The sequence below is a fragment of the Sander lucioperca genome, chromosome 7 (genome assembly GCF_008315115.2).
Source record: "Sander lucioperca isolate FBNREF2018 chromosome 7, SLUC_FBN_1.2, whole genome shotgun sequence".
Lineage (NCBI taxonomy): Eukaryota > Metazoa > Chordata > Actinopteri > Perciformes > Percidae > Sander > Sander lucioperca.
The window spans coordinates 18,803,517-18,824,622 of NC_050179.1; the positions used below are offsets into that span (position 1 = coordinate 18,803,517).

A 21,106-nucleotide genomic window follows, 5' to 3' on the forward strand; every position below is an offset into this window, starting at 1 on the left:
AGGTGTATCATATCTCATTTGGCCTGGCTTTATTTTGCACTTGTATTCATGGGGTATATCACAATATCTGTCAGTTTACCTACTTTGCAGTAAAATATTTTATACAAGAATCAATTTCATATGTGGGAGACCTATGAATATGAAAAACATTGTGCTTTGTTCTCCATTAGGGGTATCTCAAGATTTTTAATGCCTTCCCACTAGGCCTAAAAGGACATGGACTTCAAGAGAGTGAATACTTCTGCTGCATGGAATTCATTTTGTTCTATTCGTAAAAATCTGTTGGCACTCCATTTCATCAGTATCAAAAAAACCTTAATAGCTTATATACTTATTATGATTCAACAGGCCTTTCTACAGCAGATGTCTTTTATTTGTTATAGTATGAAAACCACTGTTACTATTAACAATAACAATGGCTCTGTTGTATTCTAGAGTAAGCCAAAACATTAACAGTTAGCCAGCATGCACAATACCAAGACCTTAAAGCCAGCTAAATAGAATTCAGCTATGATTACATATATTCCACACCTAAGAAATGGTTCACCTTATCTGACTTCACATTAAGCAACTGGTGCTTGATGCCAAGCTAAACTCGTGAGTAATAATGACCAATGATATTCAAAGAATTATCCCCCCATAACAACTAGCAGTTCTGATGAAAACAATGAAATCTAATTCCTGATCAGATATCATAATCATGGCTATAAAATTTGGGGTTATCGGCAGCTATTGAAATGTAATTTCCTGTGTGAAAGAAATCATTGATGAACTTCCTACTGAAAGCACACAAAGAATTTCATAGTTTTAGAGAACTGACCTTTGAACAGGAGGGTGATTACAGGGCATAAGTATCAGGTTTCATTTTATTTGCTGGCAGTTGATAAACTTGAATTATAAAAGTCACTCAGAAAGAAGGAAGTATGTGCAGTGAAACGTTTAAGTTTGCATTACTGTACAGGTTTTTTTTTGTCTTTCCCTGCTTTATCAAATGTTCAAAAACAAGTGTGAATCCTGACAAAGCAGGGAGAGTATAGGATAAAAACGATTTTCAATCCTTAATTAAGAAAACTGACTTTTATTTACATGAGACTTGCAGACATAACAACATAAGATATTTACAATATGAAATAATTAGGCCCTTCCCTTTCACTTAAAAGCAAGTTTATAACAAAAAAAAAACTAATAAATAAACATGAATAGTATTTATATCAACACATTTAGGCTTTAGACTTGATTGTAAAATTGCTTATTACAATTTAGAAAAACAATGACCATTTTCCAATGTTTTAGCTTCAGAGAGGCCCGTGCAGAAAACATGGCATTTGTTGAATGCTAAAATCATTAATAGGAACAGTTTTTAAACATCTTGGCAGAACTGCATAGCTTTTCAACTATGTGCTAAACTTACCTTTCTTAAAATGTCCTGATTAAAACAAAAGTTAGAACACAAAATGTCAGGGTCGAAAGTGTTGGTGGAGACTGAAAGGGACATTCATTTATCTGCAAAGCCTTTCAAGTGGTGCTTGAAAGACATCTTTCAGTTCTGCCATCAAAAGCACTCCTGACAAAATATGGCTAAGAAAGGCTCACAACTTCACAGTGAAACACAGAATGGACAATCTTTTTGCTTTGTTGCCAGATGATTTCCTTGATTCAGTGAAGCAGCCTCTTTCTGCTGTAGGTCTTTTCTGATGAGCGTCTGATTGGCTGGGGCGAGACGTCCACTCCATCAACTTCTATCCTCCTCCTTGATGCAGCGTCATCTACAAAGTTTAGGCAAATAATGAGGATTGTTAGTTAACTAGCATCAAGGGTAATCGATACATATGCTTGTTCATTTCTGGCTATCAGGCCAGTGAAAGAATGCTAGTGTGCTGACCTACTGGCTCACCTGGAGAAGTAGAAAATACACTACATGGCCAAGAGTTCTACTTTTACTAATTTTTATGCTCGCTTTCCATTTCCCTGCGCATTAAGTCAGAAGGGCTTTAAAGCATGTTAACACCACCAAGAAATCAGGAAGACCTGACGTTATCAGGTCTGGGTTCCAAACTGTGTTCTACCATGGATGTACAGGTGATGACCAACTAGCGCCGGTATCCACAATGATATTTAACCTGTCACTGGCTCAATCTGTCATACCCATGAGCTTCAAGAAGTCCACCAGTATTCCTGTGCCCAAGAAAACAAGACCAGCCTGCCTGAATGACTACTGCCCAGTGGCACTCTACATACTTTGAACGACTGGTCAAGGATTACATCTGCTCCTCACTACCCAGCAAAGTGGACCCATTACAGTTTGCCTACCGTCATAACCAATAGGGCTGGGCAATATATCGATATCGAAAAACAGATAACTGTAAAACACAAGCACTGTACATCTTACCTTTAAAATGTGGCGTTCTCTTACTAGCAGAGCCTGTTTTGCCCTTGAACAACAATGGAGAGTGAGTGAGGGCCAAAATCCCAGTCGCTGTCACCGGCTTCCTCACCTTTGAGCTGGGAGGAGTCGCAACTGTCAAAATGTAGAAAGAAGCAACGATAAAATTAGTTTTGTTCTGTAACTTAATGAAATTTCAACATATTTAATATCTCATAAACTACTGTTTTAGTTGGACAAACACCATATCCATTTTTTAAATGGTTGCTCAACTCTAGCTCTAAAAATGAGTCTAATATTTGATAGGTCAATTGTCACAAATAACAGATTTATCATAACATTTAATTTTAGTCATTTATCAAGCAAAACTACAAAACATTCACTCGTCACATTTGTCACGTATATCGTTGCACACTAAATATTTGGTCAGAATACAGAAGCTATTTTAAGTCAACAATAAAAAGTATCTTAGCTGTAATTTGTGAACCATAGCTTACTTGACTTGACATCTCCATTTCCAGCGGCCCAGATGATGTCTTCTTCTTCTCTCTGAGGATCTGCACAGTCAGCCTGCTCCGCCAGCTTCTCCATCCAGTACAAGCCTTCCAGTGGGGAAAGAGGAGATGCATCTGCTTTAACTGGGGGTGACCGTTTGGAAGTCAAAGCTAATAATGCAGTTTTGTTGTCTGAGAGCTCATCTGTGTCCTCAACATCCTGCAATTTGCTAACTCCAAGCTCAGCTTCCTCCAGCAACTCCACCAAAAAAGGCTCCCCCTTCAGACCACGATCTTTGCCTCCAACCACTCCAGTCTGAGCTCTCTTCCTCCGAGGCCAGCTGTTGAAGTTGTCTGGGGTCACCTTACCTACACTCTGAGGTGAAGGAGTCAGGGGAATGATGTCTGCAGTTGCCACTGGAGACATTGTTCCTGCATGATGGTGTGTAGGGGTGTAAGACTGGCAGATGTAAGTTTGGACGCTTCCACCTTTTCCAGGGGTGCTCTTGGCCGGGGTGACATGAGTACAGACAGATGGTGAGACGCATCCTGGATCTCTGTGCTTGGAGAACAACGCCAAGGGGCTTTCCAGCTGAGAAGGTTTCACAACAACTAAAGGGCTCCGAGCTCCTGATCGAGAACCTCCATCTGAGGCCAAATCACCCGCATTCATGGAATCTGTACGTCTGATTTTGAGCTTGGGAAGTCCTGACGTTTGCATTTCCATTTCTACTTGGTAAGTCAGAGGGTTCGGAGTGCCCATGCTTTTCTGCCGACTAAGTCTTGCTGGGCCTCTAGGAGTTGAAAATCGAGGGGATTTATTTCCGTAGCCCAAACGAGCAGCAGCTTCTCTCTGTTGGCGGTCAGGTGTCTGCCGGAAGCCGTAGCTCCGGCTAGGTGTGCCTTGGGGTGGCTCACGTGATTTAGGAGACACTGCGTTCAACAAAAAGTCTTCACTGGACATTGAGGGCTTCCGTGAAAAGCTAATGTTCATCTTGATACCTCCACTAAGCTGGGTCTTTACAACTGCAGCATCTACAATGTCCATACTATCATCGTCTGTGGATGCAGAGTTAAAACATGAAGAGTCAAACGGCTGTGAATCTGTGTGGGAACTAGAGTCAGTTTCAGAGGATCGGGAAGGTTTAGCTTGTACCTCGTCTTTTGATTCTGACTGCATGTTCTTTTCCACAAGATTACATTTCTCAGCAGATTCTGTCTTTAGTTGGGAGGGAACATTCTCACTAGACTGAGACCTTAATATATGTCTGGTGGTTCCAGCCCCTTGACTAGACCTCGGTTTTGTCAGGGACTTTGCTGGAGACTTTACTGAAGTATTTGGTCCTTCTGAATTAGTAGTACCTCCTACTGTTGTAAATACCGGCTTACATGGGGATGCAATGCTTGAATTCTTGCCTGGAGTTTGTCCAGAGCGAGTAATCCTTTTGTCAGTAGGAATAGGGGTCTTGGATTGAGTTCTAGTGTTGGGTTTAGGTGGTGTGGATTGTGGAGGATGCATTTCCAGTAGACTAACAGTGTCACCTTTTTCAGCTGTTTTCATCTCGTTGTGAAGTTTTTCAGAGTGCTTCTGATTTTTTTCCTGCGTAAAAGCAACACTATTTGCAGTCTTTTCTGGGGTCTTGAAAATGTCTATTTTAGTGATTGTGCTTTTGACAGGACTACTGAACTCATTGGGTGTTTTTGCCAGTCTCGGCGAAGTACGTGATGCAGTACGAGGCGACTCTGGCACCTTGAAAGTAACACTGCCCTCTGCCCTACATTTTCGAGGGGATGGAGACCACGTGACACTCTTCTTGGGAGTCTTGGAAATTGGGCTATTGAGAAGATATAATCCAGAAGAGATGTGGCATTCAACCAAGGCCTTGACCGGAGTCCTGAGAATACCCTTCAGTGGACTCCTCACAGGGCTCTCCTTAGTAGGTGTCTCTACCAAAGGAGTCTTTCTGGCTGGAGATCTGAAAGGACTGCCTCTCAGACCCATGCCATGTTCACGAGAGCTGCCTGCTACAGGGCTCTCTGCAACAGAGAAAACACACATCTTGGATGGAGGTGGGGTTTTGGGGGACTCTGGGGTTCGATGGGTCTTGGGCGTCTTGGGCGTCCTGGGTGTCGTGATCCCATGCATGGCCCTCCCACGTTTGCCAGGTGACTTTGTTGGAGTTTTATTTGGACTCTAATACAAACACACATACACAAAAAAAAAAGAAATTATTAAACCTGCAATAACTTTTTTTGGCTATTTGGGGGCAGCGGAAACAAGTTGTGAACACAAAATTGACACAGATATAGTGAACTTGTTATAAACAGTTCCTTATTACACACCTAGCAGTTACAGAGCAACATTGTTATTTACCCGAGTAGTGTTTATGGCCACTTAGTGAATGCAAGTTCAATATTCAATGTTTTTGGTCTCTACCTATTCCTGAGGGAAATATCTGGCTCTTTAGCTGCTAAATGCTGCACAATGTTCACCACCTGGTTGCCAACTGTGTCTGTCTGCTATTTGTTGCTGAGCAGGTAGTGTACAGTGGGTTTTTAGAGCTTTTTTTTTTTTAATTTATAAACAGCTGCTGCTAAAAACTGCGCTATAAGAACGGTAAAAGTGAATCAAAACATTAAAGTTGAGGGACGGAGAGCTAAACAATAATATGAAACTCGCTACAAAGCTACGTAAAGTTGAGAAAAGCTGCAGATTCAGGTGATAATTATCTGTAGGTCCATCACTAAAAGCAATACCGTTCACATTGTCACTTGATACATTGTTATTATAAAAATATTGCTAACAGCCGCTTTAAATCAGATTTAAGAGTTACGCAATCACACAATTTCAGAATTTACCCTTATACCCCATTAACACTTAATGTAGTTTTTTGAAGTACTTATTCTGAAAAATCACTACTCAGTAAAGGGATAGTTCAGCATATTGATGAGAGGAGAATGGGAAGATGGCTGAATGAATATATAGATACTGTAGTTAAATGGATTTCTTCAAATATTTATTGAACAAGCAGTGCTATACAAAATTAAAATGAAAATATATTTCTAAGGCGTATGCAGGAAAACAATGATGTGTAAAGGAAATAAGGCTGGGTATCGTTCAAAGCATTTCGATACGGATACCAATACCGTGACTTTGATACGGGTTTCTAAACAATACTTTATTCAATTCCAATTTTGTAAAATCAATTTTAACAAAAAAAAGAAATTACATTACACAATACGGCACAAATCTAAGTTTTTCCTGCGCGTCTCTACGACGTGTGACGTTAGACAGCCAATCACCAACTTTGTTAGATCTTGGTAGAAGCATGCTGCATGCTTATTGGCTCACTGACGCTGATGAGATTCACTATTAAGGTATTGAAAGACGAGGCATTTTTCGATACTCAATACTTTAGAGGCAATGCGGTCGGTGCCTAAAAAGTATTGAATTCGCTACCCAGCCCTAAAAGTAAAAGAATGTTTTTTTTTAATTTTGATGATACTTTTATAAAAAAGTGTAGGAATCTTATCACAAATCTGTCAGTAAATTGAACTATTTGCAGACGTTAAGTCTTTAGGTAGTACAGCTACTAATGCATGTGATGTGTTTTGGTGAACCTTATTATTAAAGAAAGAGCTTACCTCAAAGACAGAAGAGTCTGTGGACAGCCGTGACCTGGTGGCCCTGGTTGCACAAGACTGGTCAGAGGGCCGACTGGGGGAATTAGCAGCCCCGAAAAGGAGACGCATGGGAGATCGAACTGTCTTTATGTTAACCCCACTGATTTTGCCATCGCTGAGAGTAAGCTGGGATGCAGAGAGAGCCCTGTCCAGGTTGCGGGAGCGAGGTTGAGAACTCGAGTAGAAGACGTTTGAGTGTCTTCGAGCAAACTTCTTTATCCTTGGGCTCCTTCTTAGGTCTGATACAAAACCAAAGCACACAAGATTAAGTTATGGGTAGTGCTCCAATGAAACAAAATAATTATTACAAGCAGTCAACCCAGGAAAAAGATTGATCTCTGATTCTTTCCTCGATTTTAAAAGACAACAAACACTTCTGTTGTGTACTTAAACCAAAGACAAATACTGACTATAATTCTGTCATACATAAATGTAATTATATATTTTGTGTGGAAAAGCAACATGGTGGTATGAGTTAAATACCTTCTGAAGGTTTTACTGGTGATTCTTCCACAATGCACTCCTCAGTTGGGACAGATCTCCTGAAAAAAAGAATAGTAAAAAAATGAAATCAGTAAACATTTTTAGTTCACAATAATAAGCAACTGCAGATAATGTTTGGGTTATACAATACATATAGTTACTCAGTAAATCTCAATAAGGCAAAGATAAAGCAACCATACCTTCCCATTTTCTGCCTGTATAGGAGGCGACTTGACACTTGCTTGTGGTGCGGTGTTTCACACACTTTCTTTGTTAAAAGTGTGTGCCTCTCTGAAAAGGAAGAATTTCTTTTGAGATAAATTGCTCAAAAACAATCCAGTTAATTGAAATGAACATGCTGTGGGACAATCTCCTATCACTAAAAAATCACTAAAAAAAAATACACTTAACTTCTTTCTTACCATCATTGAGCATCTGAATATCAAGATTGCATGGCTATATACTGGAAAGTAAAAGGGTCTCCTCTCATGCATACAAAGGTCATTTACAACAGTTTTTTCCTTTCAATTCATTTGCAATAATGAATTTGTTTACCTTCAGATTCATCAGATCGCTTGCGTTTCAGGCCTTCCACAGCGGACACAGACTGGCTCCTCGGCAGTTTGGCTCTCTTTGAGGGGGATACAATCTCTTGGTTGAACAGATTTCTTCTCACCTTTGTCACCTCTGTGGACAATCCGAACACGGTCTGTATTTAGGACTCTCATTTCAACGTGGTGATGGTCAAAGGTAACACTACTCCCAAAATCTGTCTTTAGAGTTTAAAACAATCTCCCCCTCCCCCCCAGCTTGAAAAAAGGATGTAAAGAGTTTTTAGTTTGCTTCTTTGTGGGAAAAAAACAGATGCTTAATTCAGGTTGAATTACATTTTTTACAACATACTGAAAAAACTAATGGACAGCAGATTAAAAGATTATTCTGTAGATGTGGTTTGAGATTTCTGAGGATGTTTGAATTAATTTATAATATAGATAAGATTTAGGGTTGAGTAAGCAAGTGGCGCTGGATGTGTTTAAGTGAAATGTCAAATAAAACATACCTTGTGTTTCTTGTTTCTGAGGTTTAGGTGGTGGTTCTGCAACAGGTTTCTTCAAAGCAACGCAGACCTTTGATTTGGACTAATTAATGCACAAAAGTCGGTAAAGTAACCTGGATTAGACAGCTGAAATATACATTAAACAGGTGCAAATGTCAGCTCAGCTCTCTTAGTTAGATGATGGTCTTCACACAGAACAAAACAGTAAGCATTTCAGAAATTAGACAATGCATTTAAAACTTATATGATATGCCTTTGGATGACGCTAAGCTGGTTAAAACCCAACAATTAGTGTTATTATGAAAGTACTAGTTGATCAAGGTTTCATAAAACTCCAATAAAAATATCAGCAGTGATTCATTATCTATGGTCATCTTACAGCTCTTGTAGTCTTTTTGGGGATTTCTATTTGGCGAAGACTCTGTGATGATTCAGTCATACTGCGATGACGAGTCAGCATCCCACTCCTAAAAAAAAAAAAAGAAAGAAAATCCTGGACATATATCTTACAAAATACATATATCATGGCTTAATCATTAAAATTGTTACTGGAAATGACAATGATTCCAATCCAGTGACATTCAAAGAGCAACATCATCATCTTCAATCACGTCTTCTGTGATGTTTTTTTAATTCCATTAATACAGCCTCCCTCACCTCCTGTTGCTGGCCGAGCGATTTCGCAGGTCCTGCAGGCGATCTCTGCCATCTGAAACCAGGCTGTGTGTGGAGAAGGGAGGTGAGGAGGCTGAAGGAGAAATGCTGTCTTTGGCAACTGACTCGTCGCTGAAGAAGTCAGCAGGCAGGGCAGCCACCAAAGCCTCAGGGAGCTGGGTGCCCAGACTATGGTAGATGTCTGCCAGCACTCTGGGGACTGCAGTCAGGAACCTGCCACAGAAAGACCATAGACTTAGTATATAACAACTTTAGATGAGAAGATTTGGCTCATTTATTTTTTATCAGTTTTGTTTTTAAAAACTAAATATTTATGGCAATCAAGAAGCAAAAGCATGTTAGCGAAATAAGTGCAATGAGTACAGGATATTGAAAATAATGAATTTCTAACTAAATATATAGTAACTAACTATTGACTCCCAACAAATGTCATCAATAACTACTGCTTCCATATTGTCCTTTACTTAAATTTTTACTTTGTTTTCAAACAAATCAGCTTCATAGCATTAAAATGCTAGGCTTTCATTATTCTTGATTAATCTGGGCAAATACACACACACAACAATCACATTCCTGCAGCCCCATACACTTACCCTGGGAGGACTTCATCTCCAAGAAACCTTGCTAGGCAAACTGGGTCTTTTGTTAAAGAGATTATTCTGAGCATTTCAGCCACCTGAGAAGAAGGAGAGATAAGAATTTTCTTTTTTACATTTGCTTTATTGTGCAATTAATGACATACATAAAGGCATAAACTCTGCTGGTCAAAATGGTTTCAGGCTGTTGATAAATATATATATTAAATGTGGGAATATGTCAATTCAATCGGATATCTTATCATTGTGGTAATTAATGAAGGCAATCAGTTAAATAAGGCCTACTAATCGATTAATCGAGAAAATAATCAACAGATTAATTGACAATATAAATAATTGTTAGTTGCAGCCCTGGGCAGTGTTACTCTTCTGCCCTTTCATAAAGAAAGAATATTTAACTGCACCAGTGACACAATAGTGAGCATCTCACCTCCTCTGCCATCTGATCCACATCCAGTAAGTCAGACTGCTCCACGGAGAAAAGTCTGCACAACTCCAGCCTCAGCAACGCCTGAAGCTTGCACCTAGAGGAGACAACCTGTGTTACTGATGCATAAATATAATTAATTTGACTCCAAAAAAGAATTGCTTTATTAAACCTCGAAGGCACTCACTCTCTGACTTTGCTATCAACATCAGCAGCCGTGCCGTAGAGCTGTCTGATTGATTTGCTGGTCTTGAGGAGGTGTTGCTGGACAAACAGGGAGGTCTTTACCTGCAAAGAAGACAACATTTTAGATATGCAAATTAATCCCAGTCCAACTGTTCACTTTGATGTACTTTGTGATGCACTGAATGCTTTCATTAACTCGATAAGAAAAGTTTCTGCATCTTATATCACCATTGTTATTAGAGATGCACCGATTGACCGGCCGGTGACTGGAATTGGACGATTTTCACGTGACTGGCCATGACAGGAGACCGGCAGGTCAGTCTGACATATACTGATTTTATGCCAGTCAAATGCACTCGGGCGCCGCTTGATAAACATCGCGCAACTGCACACGCACCGCCGCTCCATCAGCTGTTTATGAAATATCATAAAGTCGTAATTATACTCTCTCTCTCTCTCTCTCTCTCTCTCTCTCTCTCTCTCTCTCTCTCTCTCTCTCCTCTCCTCTCTCTCTCTCCTCTCTCTCGTCTCTCTCTCTCTCCTCTCCTCTCTCTCTCTCTCTCTCTCCTCTCTCTCTCTCTCCTCCTCTCTCCTCCTCTCTCTCTCTCTCTCTCTCCTCTCGTCTCTCTCTCTCTCTCTCTCTCTCTCTCTCTCTCTCTCTCTCTCTCTCTCTCTCTCTCTCTCTCTCTCTCTCTCTCAACCAGAAAACCGCACTCACAGCTACAGTTTATCGGAAAATAGCGTTGGGCACACTGACTTTGATGAATTTACTGTTTATCAGACCCCAGATGAGACAAGAAGCTAATATTGGCAAACGCTGCGGTGATTGTCCCTGTCTCTGATGCCCCGCTGCAGGAGATTATATTATATATATTATTAGACTGTATTAACGTTACTGTTTTAAAACGCTTTCCAGGTTAGTGGGGGTGCATACCGCTCCAAACCAACATTAAAAACGTAGTAATCGGGGCAGCCTCTAGCTCACCCAGTTAGAGCGTTCGCCCCATGTTGGCTGAGTCCTGCAGCGGCCGGGGTTCGAATCCGACCTGCGGCCCTTTGCTGCGTGTCTTCCCCCATCTCTCTCCCCCCTTTCATGTCTATCCACTGTCAGTTAATAAAAGGGAAAAGCCCCAAAAAATAATTCTTTAAAAAAAAAACGTAGTAATCTTCCCTCAGCGTTTAGTTTTGTTGCTAAACTGTGTGTAAAATGAGCGGTGACGTTAAATCATCTGTTTCAGGTAACAGAACTCTAGAGTACCGTCTATTTGCTGGATTGTTCCGAGGTTTTTTTTTTTTTAGATTAGATTCAACTTTATTGTCATTGTGCAGAGTACAAAGACAGCGAAATGCAGTGAATTTCCCACACCAGGAGTAATTTATATAGTTCTATTTTATAGCGATAAAATGTTTTATGTTCTATGCAAAATGTAAAATGTTCTATTAAAGAAAAGATAGAAAATAAGTATTTGTGTGTGCTGTAAGGTGGTTAGAAAATATGAAATTGGAATCGGCCACAATCGGTATCGGCAGTCAAACTCAATGAAACAACTGGCAATGTACCAAAAATGTACTAACTAACAAAACAAATGAAATCACAGTGTATGATTATCCACAATTGTGCAGCACAACAATCTATCAATTCATCCACCAACAAATAATAATAACCAGTCTGCTGTAAAGATGAAAGTGGGTCAGGTCAGGATTGAAGTGCATTTAAAGCTGCCACGTGTCTCACCTGCAGGTCTGATTCTGTAACGAGGAATGTTTTCACAGCAAACAGGAGCTGCTGGACACTAGTGAGGAGGGACTCTCTCTCTGCCATGGTCTTCTCATAACTGCACTTTAGATAGGACAGCAGATCTTCCTCACTAGTGAAACCTGGGCAAAGAAAGCTCAAGATACATTACTTGATAGGGGTATGCAAAAAAAAAAAAATCAATTCCCATTCGAATCGCGATTCAAGCTCTACAGATTCAAAATCGATTCATAGCATTCCAAAAATCGATTCATATTTTTGAATTTTTTTATTGAATGTCTACTGCAATCACATGGGAAAAGTAACTACATTTACATACTGTGAATCGTTTTTGAATCGAGAATCGATTTTGAATCGAATCTTGAGCCTGAAAATCGATATTGAATCGTGACATTTTCTGAACCCTTATTACTTGAGTTATTATTTTACCAAAAAGGTAGTTTGATAATATGCTTATATTAAAAGGACAATTCTGGCGCAAAACGAACATAGGGGTTAATAACAGATGTGTACCCACTCGATCGCTCTCTGGGACATGTTTTCATGCTAATCGAATGTGTTTGTAGTTTGAAAGAACCTAGCGTGGACTGCTGATTAGCTTGCAACGCTAGTATTCGGGGCACAGGGAAAGTAAAAACAAACCGCTATTTATACCACCAAAAAGGCTCAAAATATCACCAAACTTCAACGTAGCATAATGAGGGTCCCTAAATGTTAACTGAAGCATTGAGAACTTTCTAAGTGTACAGACAGTTTATTAAAAAGATAGTTTAGAAAGGCCGTAGCTCCCAAGACGGCGGCCGCCTGTGTACGAGAACGTGACAGTCTTATTTTGAGCCTTTTTGGTGGTATAAATAGTACTTATTATTATAATATTACTTTCCCTGTGCCCCGAATACTAGCATTGTAAGCTAATCAGTGGTCCGCGCTAGCTTCTTTCAAGCTCCAAACTCATTCGATTAGCATTAAAACATGTTGCAGAGAGCGATCGAGTGGGTACACATCTGTTAATAACCCCTAGGTTCGTTTTGCGCCGGAATTGTCCTTTATATATATATTTTTTTTTTTTTTTTTTTTTTTTATTAAAAGTGATACTCACTAATGGTGTTCGCTCCGCCAGATTTGTTCCTGTCACTTGAAAGTCTCTTCCCCTGTCTGTCTGGGCCTCTGCCCTCAGCCACCAGCTGCTCAGCCTCTGCCTGGTTCTTTTGGGCTTTGACATTCAGCCGTGCCACGTTCAGCATCTGCAGAGAGCGGCTCATGGTCTTCATCTTCTGTTTCACCGGTGTGCGCTGGGCGCCACCTGTAGATCAAAGATGGTAAATGATAGAGAAATATTTTGTGCAGCTTTCCCTCAGGTCAAAATCTTGATAAGCTAATACTGGAAACTGAACATTTTTCTTCCATTTCCTCACAATTTTAAACTTAACTTAACGTTTAAAAGGATAATTGGTTATTCCCAATATCTTAAATGTAACTTCTATACTTTTACAAATTTCACAACCTTCATAGAAACCCTGGAATATGCATAACAATTAAGATGAGGCTTTCTCACGTTTCTTGCCCCTCTTGGCATCTGCACCCCGGGATGTTTGATACAATTCAGCCAGACCACTGATCAGCTCCTGCTGTAGGACAGACAACTCCTCCTCTTCTCTCTGCTCTGGCACTGCATGCAGCAACCTGTTCAAAGAAGGTAAAACATCAGGACCAGCTGTCACTTTCTGTGCCAAAAAGTTTATTTTTGTGTTTAAATTTTTATATAATTCTTGCTTCAAAAGCACTGTATACAAATTCTACCTTAAAATGTCAATCTTACCTCATTGACTCCATTAAATGGGAACTCACTCCTGACTGGTCCGACTGAGGGAACCAACTCTCCAACATGCCTGCTGTAAGCTGGCAATGGCTGACTTCCTGCTGAGCCCACTCAGGAACCTGTTGATCTTTTCGTTGGTCTGAGGAAAAAAATAAAAATAAAAAACCCAGCAATAACCAGCTAGAAATAATACAACATAACATGCATTGAAAATAAAACTCAGGGTTCATACGCATTTTAACCAATACTTTTCCATGACTTTTTGGCAAATGTCCATGACTATGTTTTCCTGAAAATGTCAGTCGACATTATACAACAAGAACACAAATCTGTGTTAAAGTTTTCCCCTTAGAGGTTTTAACAATAAAATGAATGACAATTTATGTTGCTCATAGTGGGATTCGTAATATCGCGCCCCGAATAGAACTTTGACGTTAGGACGACGTGAAATACATTTATTAATCACATATTATTATGCTGCGTTAAAAATAAATTCCATGACTTTTCCTAAACTTTCTGGGTTTTTTTATGTTTCCAAAACCTTTCCAGGCCTGGAATTTGCATTTTTCAAATTCCATAACTTTTCCAATTTTTTCAAAACGTATGAACCCTGAAAGCTATTATAACAAAAATTAGAACATTATACCATCTTGTTCAAGTATATTAACTGTAACAAGTGAACTGTATACTTTTAACAGCTAAAAGTTAACACCAACTTTTCGGTAACATACTTTTATTTTTGGTGACTTGTGTGCTTATTGATAAATTCAGGCAGAAATGTTTCCCAAGATACACACGTTCAATGTTTTGAACCCTGGATATTACTGTTCTATCCTCACCTTTAACAGTGTCACCATCATCCTCCATGATGTCATACACTACTCCCAGAACACTGCTCACAACATCTGGCAATTCAGCTGAGGTTTCTTCTGTGGCAGGGGCAATTATTTCGGTAGTTAGGAACTGATCATGCTGAGTGACTCCAGACTGGAGAATAGTGAGCAGAGCTGTAGTGTGTGACAATGGGGAGAGGACAGCCGAGCACACCAGGCCGCTGTCATTCACCTCAGAAAGCTGGGAGAACAAGCATAAAAAGGGAAAGAGGAGGAGAAGTGAATCAGTAAATGCACAGAGAGAACAGGGACATTTCTATGTCAGTATGTGTGTGTGTGTGTGTGTGTATATATATATATATATATATATATATATATATATATATATATATATATGATAATGGCTAGTTCTTGTTCCAACTGACTCTCTATTTGACTGAGCAATTGGCATGTGACTTATACTGTACAATCCCCAGATCTCTATACACTGTTTAAGTGTTAACAGGAAAAATCCACAACTAGACACACAATGAATATTATTAAATCATAAATCTAAAAATCAAAGACATCCAGTTCATTAAGAGTTACGGTGGCATTAAGTGTTAATATCCATTTTTTTGGTTTGCCATCTGTCCTTCAACTTGACTTGTCTGCTTGCCATGTTTGATACAGAGTGCTGTGTGTTCTTCCAATTGAGATAATGTTCAACTGGAAATGTATCTCTGCAATGTATTTCTCGCTCAACTTTGCTCCTAGACTCTCAGGGACTGACATGAAAACCTGATTGCTGTTGAGATGTTGATAATGTTTTTCTGTTAAATTATTGCAAAAATAGGGAGTGCAGTCATGAGACCAGAAAATATTAAATTTACCCCAAAGGAAAACACAGGACTATTGATTTACAAAGCAGATATGTATGATGTAGCAGTAGCCCTTAACTGGGTCAGCTGTACTGTGTAACTGAAATGCAATTTGCACATGAGCACCTTGGGAAAAACAGCACTGTTGTGTTTGGATGTCTCACCATGTGCAGAGCGTGAGCGGACAGCTCCATCAGGAGATGCTGGAAGGCAGCAGCAGCTCCCTGGTTACTGCTGCTGGAACAATGTAGCACCCATGACTCTGTGGAGGTCTGTGTTAGTGAAGAATCATCCCAGTCCTGCAGCACTCCCTTCAGACACACTTCCACCGACTCTGGGAGAAGCCTCTGTCTACGAGACACTGGCTCAACCTTGATGCTACAACTCTGTGTCATGTCACCTGGGTGGGTGAAGAACAACACAACACACATAAATAATGGCAGTTCATTTTCAACTTCATGTTTAATGTGCTTAATTTCCCTTGTCTGACACTTATGCATTTCATATCATTTCTGCTGTTGTGTTTGGTTCTTGTTCAGATACCTACCCATCTAACAAATATTCGGATCCAGCCCTATTTTGTATCTGTATTTAAACTACAGATCACATGAATAGTTTTAACTGCTGCACTATTTCAGCCATATTTGAATCATAACAGATGATGATAAGAGTTTACTTCCAAGTTACCAACCTTGCTCCCACCGCAGAACACCGCTAATGACAGGAAAAGCCAGGTTGTGGAGCCTTTCAGAAGACAGCAGGTATCCAATGCTGGACTTGAATGCAAAACTCTTTCTCCTGTAGCCGGAGTCTGGCTTTTGAGTGAAGCAAAGATTCAGCAGTGCAACCACAGGGATCACTCTGCCACCCAGCTGAGCTAGAACCTCTGACAGCTTGTCAAAGCTGAGGTGATCCTCACACCTCATGACCTGCAAGAAGACAAAACATCAAAGTTGCTTATGTTAGTGAAAAAGGAAATTTGTTTTAACAGTCACTTCTGTAAGTAGCGATCTATGTTTATAGCCATTCTACGACTGGTTAAACAGAGTATGAGGTTAGTTTAGGTTAATGCCTTGATCAATCATGCAGTTTTTTAAATATTTACCAATGTATTGCCTCATTTGGTGTTGTTGATGATAATGGGTATTTTCCTAAGTTCTGTATTTGTCATTTTATTTTATGTTTTTTTTGTTGTAGTTTTTTTGTTTGTTTTATGTTTGTGTAACATTGTTGCTTGCTAGTTTGTTAGTTATTTGGAATTGCCTGATGGGTTGCCTGTATAAGATAAAAACTATTGCTGTTCTGTCTGTTTTATCTTTTGTATTTGTAAAAAAAAAAAAAAAAAAAAAAATAAAAATAAATGATGATGATAAATGGTGAAAAGAGTGCTGTCCAACACATCATTCAAAAACTCTCCCAGGTGCTCAACTGAGTATTTGATGACCGAAAAGGCCAAAGCATATACTAAAATTGTCACCCATCACTATCTCAAAAGGCCAAAAAATGTGATACACAGTAGCCTAAATGTCTAAATGTCCTAAAGGCTGCTTTACAGTTGAAATGATATTAACTTCTACGACTGCATTAGCTACCTAAAAAAGTGAGTGACACTTACCTGCTAATTACCATTTACAATATTTATGATTTTCTTCTGATTTCACCACTTATTTACACAGGAAAGCAACACTATTTACATCCATATGATTTGTTATGAACTTACCGGTTCATAGATATTGTGATTTTGTCAAAACTGTCCAGTTGTTTTTGTACTCAGTATTCTTTGCTGTACTCACCTGGACATGTGATCTACTGTCAATCCAGTGCAGCACAACTTGTCGCTGAGCCAGCATGTCGTGAAGGCCCCTGGGTATGATGTGTTCCGTCACATCTGTAGGCAGATCACGGTTTCCCAAGGAAAGATAGTCCACAAGTTGTGACCTGGAACGTGGACACTCCGAGACAATAAACACCACATTCTTCCCGTTGTTTGACATGTCATCCTCCTGTGAAACACTGGGCTTTCCAGCTCGGGTCGACCTCCGCGGCCTCAAGCACTGTTTAGTGGGAGAGGTGATGTCTGGTCTGTCCCATTGGAAGTCCAGCAGGGTTTCTTTAAGTGCATTTTGAACTGAGACAGAATGCTTGGATAGCTGCTTCTGCTGAGAAGGGCACTGTTTATCCTTCAGGTCAAACTTGGCTTCAAACTCTATTTCAAAATCCTCAAACGTTTTGTGGCGAAGCTCCTTGAAGTCTGACCCCCGTGATAAAAAGTTTCCATTGCGGCCAGTCTTGGATTGAAAGAATTTATAACCCCAGCGCAATTTGTCAAATCCATATTTGTAGCCGAAATGCAGCAGGGTTTGTAATATTCCTCGTTTCACGTGATGATTTGTGGCATCCAGTTGATCTCCTGAATCGTGATCACCATAATCCACATCGATAACAAAAACCAAGTTGTGTAAAGCCATAACGTCAACTGCAGTGTCCCCAAAGACAGCGAGTGGCTCCAGAACCCTTAACTCAACGAAAAGCCATGAAAACAGGAGGTCAGCGTTGCTCAAATGTATTCAGGTCCATTGTCATTTCATAGTGTGTAGGCACAAGGACGCCATTTACAGCTGCCAACTAAGGACAGTTCATGTTTCTAGCTAACGTCAGCTAACGTTAGCGTAACTACCTAGACTTAATTTAACGCAATTACAAATTAGCTTCGCCAGCGCTTGCCGTTGTAACTTCGAAATAACTTGCACCCAAGGTAGAAAAGAAATACGTCCGAGCTTATTCACGTTAGATATCAAAACTGCTTAAAATTTCCATATAACGTTAATCCCGTACCTAAACTCATCCATATTCGCCATTTTCTCTTAGCCGTCTGTCCCGTCCTTAACCGTTCGCGCTCGTTGAACAGGAACCTACTCCTTCGCTGTGATTGGTTACATCCCGTAATAACAACAACCTAATTGGTCCGAAAGAAGGCGTAAGCTATCCGGCGATTCGCCACAAGTCTCATGTTAATTTTATATTGGGCAAATGCACCGTCAATCAAACCTGCACATATTACGTACTACATAAACAGGCACCACTTGCATTTAACTTTTAAAAGCTCCTTTTTCGTAAAACATTATGTACATTAAGATGCAACTGTCAATATAATACATCCATTGATGCAACGGATAACTTGAAAAATAAAAGAAATACCTCGATCTGCATGTTAGTCTCTGAGTTATCAATAGTTTAATTTTGTGAAAGTGGACTGCTCTGCATAGCTAACGCTAGTTACCCTACAGTATCTTCTTATATATGTCAATGTACAGTCTACACAGCATTGTGTGACTCTGCTGTTTCTAGAGACACACCAGCCAAGGACCACTACTCCCTTTCTTCCTCTGCAATTTATGCAGAAGTAGGCTACATTTATGGATTTTCACTTTTTGATGCTCAAAGTAAATATATGCCCCAGACCTAAATAAACAAAGCAACATGGATAAATTATAAAAGATCTTCCTTTCCCTTTGAACATTTTGGGACCAAATAACATATTTTAGTACTAGGAAAATCTAGGCGATTTAAGGGTAGGCTAATACAAAAAAATATAAAGAGTGAAAAATATCAATAAAGGTGCAAGTATAAATATGCAATGTCCACACTCGACTGTCTGCTCTGTGTGTTTGTTTATAGGAAAGAGACCAAATAAAAACTGGGCAAAGGACTCAGACAGTTTTTTTTTTATCATGTTGGTCCATAGATGACTATTCACTTGCTCTGGTGTGCCAAGCATTGGAATGAGAGCTTGGTATTCTTAACCATTCTGTCTCTCACTGCCTAAAATGGAAAAGCTCTCATTCAGAGCAACATTTGGCTTTGATCCGAAGGTCTGGGTCTTCTCACTGGTTTTTCAATGTTCCCTCAAGCTTTTAGCAAAACTAGAAAACTGACGTATAATGATGTCCTCTGTGGGTCATTGGTATATCAATTCAATGACTACACAAATGTTAGTGTAAATAAGACTGTGGATGACATTTTGATAACTCACCGTCTACATAGGCTAGCACATACACCTTTGATATTATTACTTGATATATAGTGAGATTTGTCATCATTGGTATACAATGCATAATAATAAACCATAATAAAACAGCTATGACCAAAATCCTTGAAACAGGCAATATCATCTTTAAGTACATGGAGCCAGCTTTTCTGTTTTTCAGGTAATTTGTGGACGGGGTAAGTATAGCATCTTCATGCTACTCCCCAGGGCTTAAGGGCAAACCAGAAAAAAAGGTATGTGGGTCACCTTCTGTTTCACAACCGTGATTACCTCTTTTCTACAGCACCAGGGGGAGATGAAGAGCTTAGAAAAGCTTTGAAATAGAGAGAGAGAGAGAGAGAGAGAGAGAGAGAGAGAGAGATGAAAGAACCATGCTGAATGTTCTAGACTGCTTTCTGTGTCCCACTAGCCTGACAAGCCAGACCCACATCAAGACCCTGGCTGCAAATTACATTTGCTGCCGCTAGGGTGCGTCTAGATTTCTAGGCTAGTGTCCCACCAGACACCCCCTAAATCATGAAGGATGTAGGTCAGGGATGCTTTTAGGAAATTGCTGCTGCTTAGACTAAATACACACTTGCGTACACATATAGATGCACAAATATCGTGTGCATGAAAGTGCACAGACACACACACACACACACACACACACACACACACACACACACACACACACACACACACACACACACACACACACACTCCTAACACTGTTGGTTACCTCTGGGTCTCTCAATATCTCAGTAAGGATTAATCTTTGTCAGGGGTCAAAGTTCATGTGTAGCCTAACTGCAGTAAGATATGATCATAGTAACTACGGCCTGGGGAGTAAAACAAAAACAAGGGCAGTAAATAAAAAGAAGACAAATTTGGACCACAAGTTTGTTGGACATTTTATGGTTTCACTTATATGGTTTGTATGTTTTCACAGGTTTATGGTACAGTAACTACTGTGGTCCAGAGTGAAATGTGTCAACAACTATTGGATGGATTGGTATGGAATGTAGTTCCCCTCTTGCTCTCTAGTGGAAGAATCCTGATGACCTTGATGAAGTCCAATACTTTAACAGATATTTCTATAACTATGTATTCAGTGGGTAAATTACACTCGTTATTGTAACACTGGCAATTGCCATCTTGAGTTGACGACAGAGGCCAACAAAGTACACCTTAGAGTGAGTAAACGTAAGCAAATTCTGACAATGTAAGGCTGTGCCTAGCAAGTCTGATGTGTCCTAAAATAGCCACTGTACAGATGATAACCCCTGTTTATTTTAAATGACCTTGTGTTTTTTTTTTTTTACTTTGTGCTTTTATCTGTTTTTTTTTATTATTTCATTCTGTGTGCTGTTGCTTACTTTTATTATTGTTATCATTTGTTTCTTTGCTTTTACCTGTAATCTGTAAAGTGCATTGAGTTGCCTTTAGGTATGAAATATAATAAATAAATTTGCCTCGCCTTGCCTAATATTAAGCAAAGTTGTGTCTTAATTTTTCATCCATCATTTTGTTTACCTTCAGACTTTAAGGGTTCAAAATATTCAGCAGGTCATTTTGGAGTTCATTGCATACCTTAATTGACACCAACCAGGCAAGTAGTCATCATACACCCACTGCTATAAATGTCAATAGATTCATGAAAATGCAATTAGGGCAAGCATGTGGATGTTAGTTCTGAGACAGAAACAGCACAAACACACAATAGAACCAACAGGCTGCTTACCATAATGTTCTCCAGACTGTGGGTGGAATCACGGAGCAGATGCACTCAGATAAGCAAATATGGTACCAGATATTATTCATAC

At 39.7% G+C, this 21,106-nt stretch overlaps 1 protein-coding gene across 3 annotated transcripts; it reads right to left on the minus strand.

Moving 5' to 3' along the window:
• Positions 1-1,058: 1,058 nt before the first annotated feature.
• Positions 1,059-18,223, minus strand: ticrr (TopBP1-interacting, checkpoint, and replication regulator). Of its 3 annotated transcripts, none has more exons than XR_004897900.1 (22): positions 17,047-17,721; positions 15,945-16,182; positions 15,418-15,653; positions 14,400-14,634; positions 13,561-13,699; positions 13,297-13,424; positions 12,841-13,044; positions 11,721-11,863; positions 9,987-10,087; positions 9,803-9,896; positions 9,370-9,452; positions 8,759-8,989; positions 8,481-8,568; positions 8,105-8,183; positions 7,600-7,731; positions 7,245-7,335; positions 7,045-7,103; positions 6,523-6,800; positions 2,881-5,071; positions 2,390-2,518; positions 1,445-1,766; positions 1,059-1,329 (listed from the first exon to the last, which is right to left on the minus strand). XR_004897900.1 is itself a non-coding variant. In XM_031295201.2 (22 exons), exons 1-22 carry the CDS (start codon positions 17,719-17,721, stop codon positions 1,657-1,659), a joined length of 5,403 nt encoding a protein of 1,800 aa, XP_031151061.1. In that variant the 5' UTR covers positions 17,722-18,223; the 3' UTR covers positions 1,059-1,656. The 3 variants fall into 3 exon arrangements, 2 of the variants coding, with proteins under 2 accessions (XP_031151061.1, XP_031151060.1); XM_031295201.2 differs by having other exon boundaries at positions 1,059-1,766; positions 2,881-2,985; positions 3,247-5,071; positions 17,047-18,223; XM_031295200.2 differs by having other exon boundaries at positions 1,059-1,766; positions 17,047-18,222.
• Positions 18,224-21,106: the final 2,883 nt, after the last annotated feature.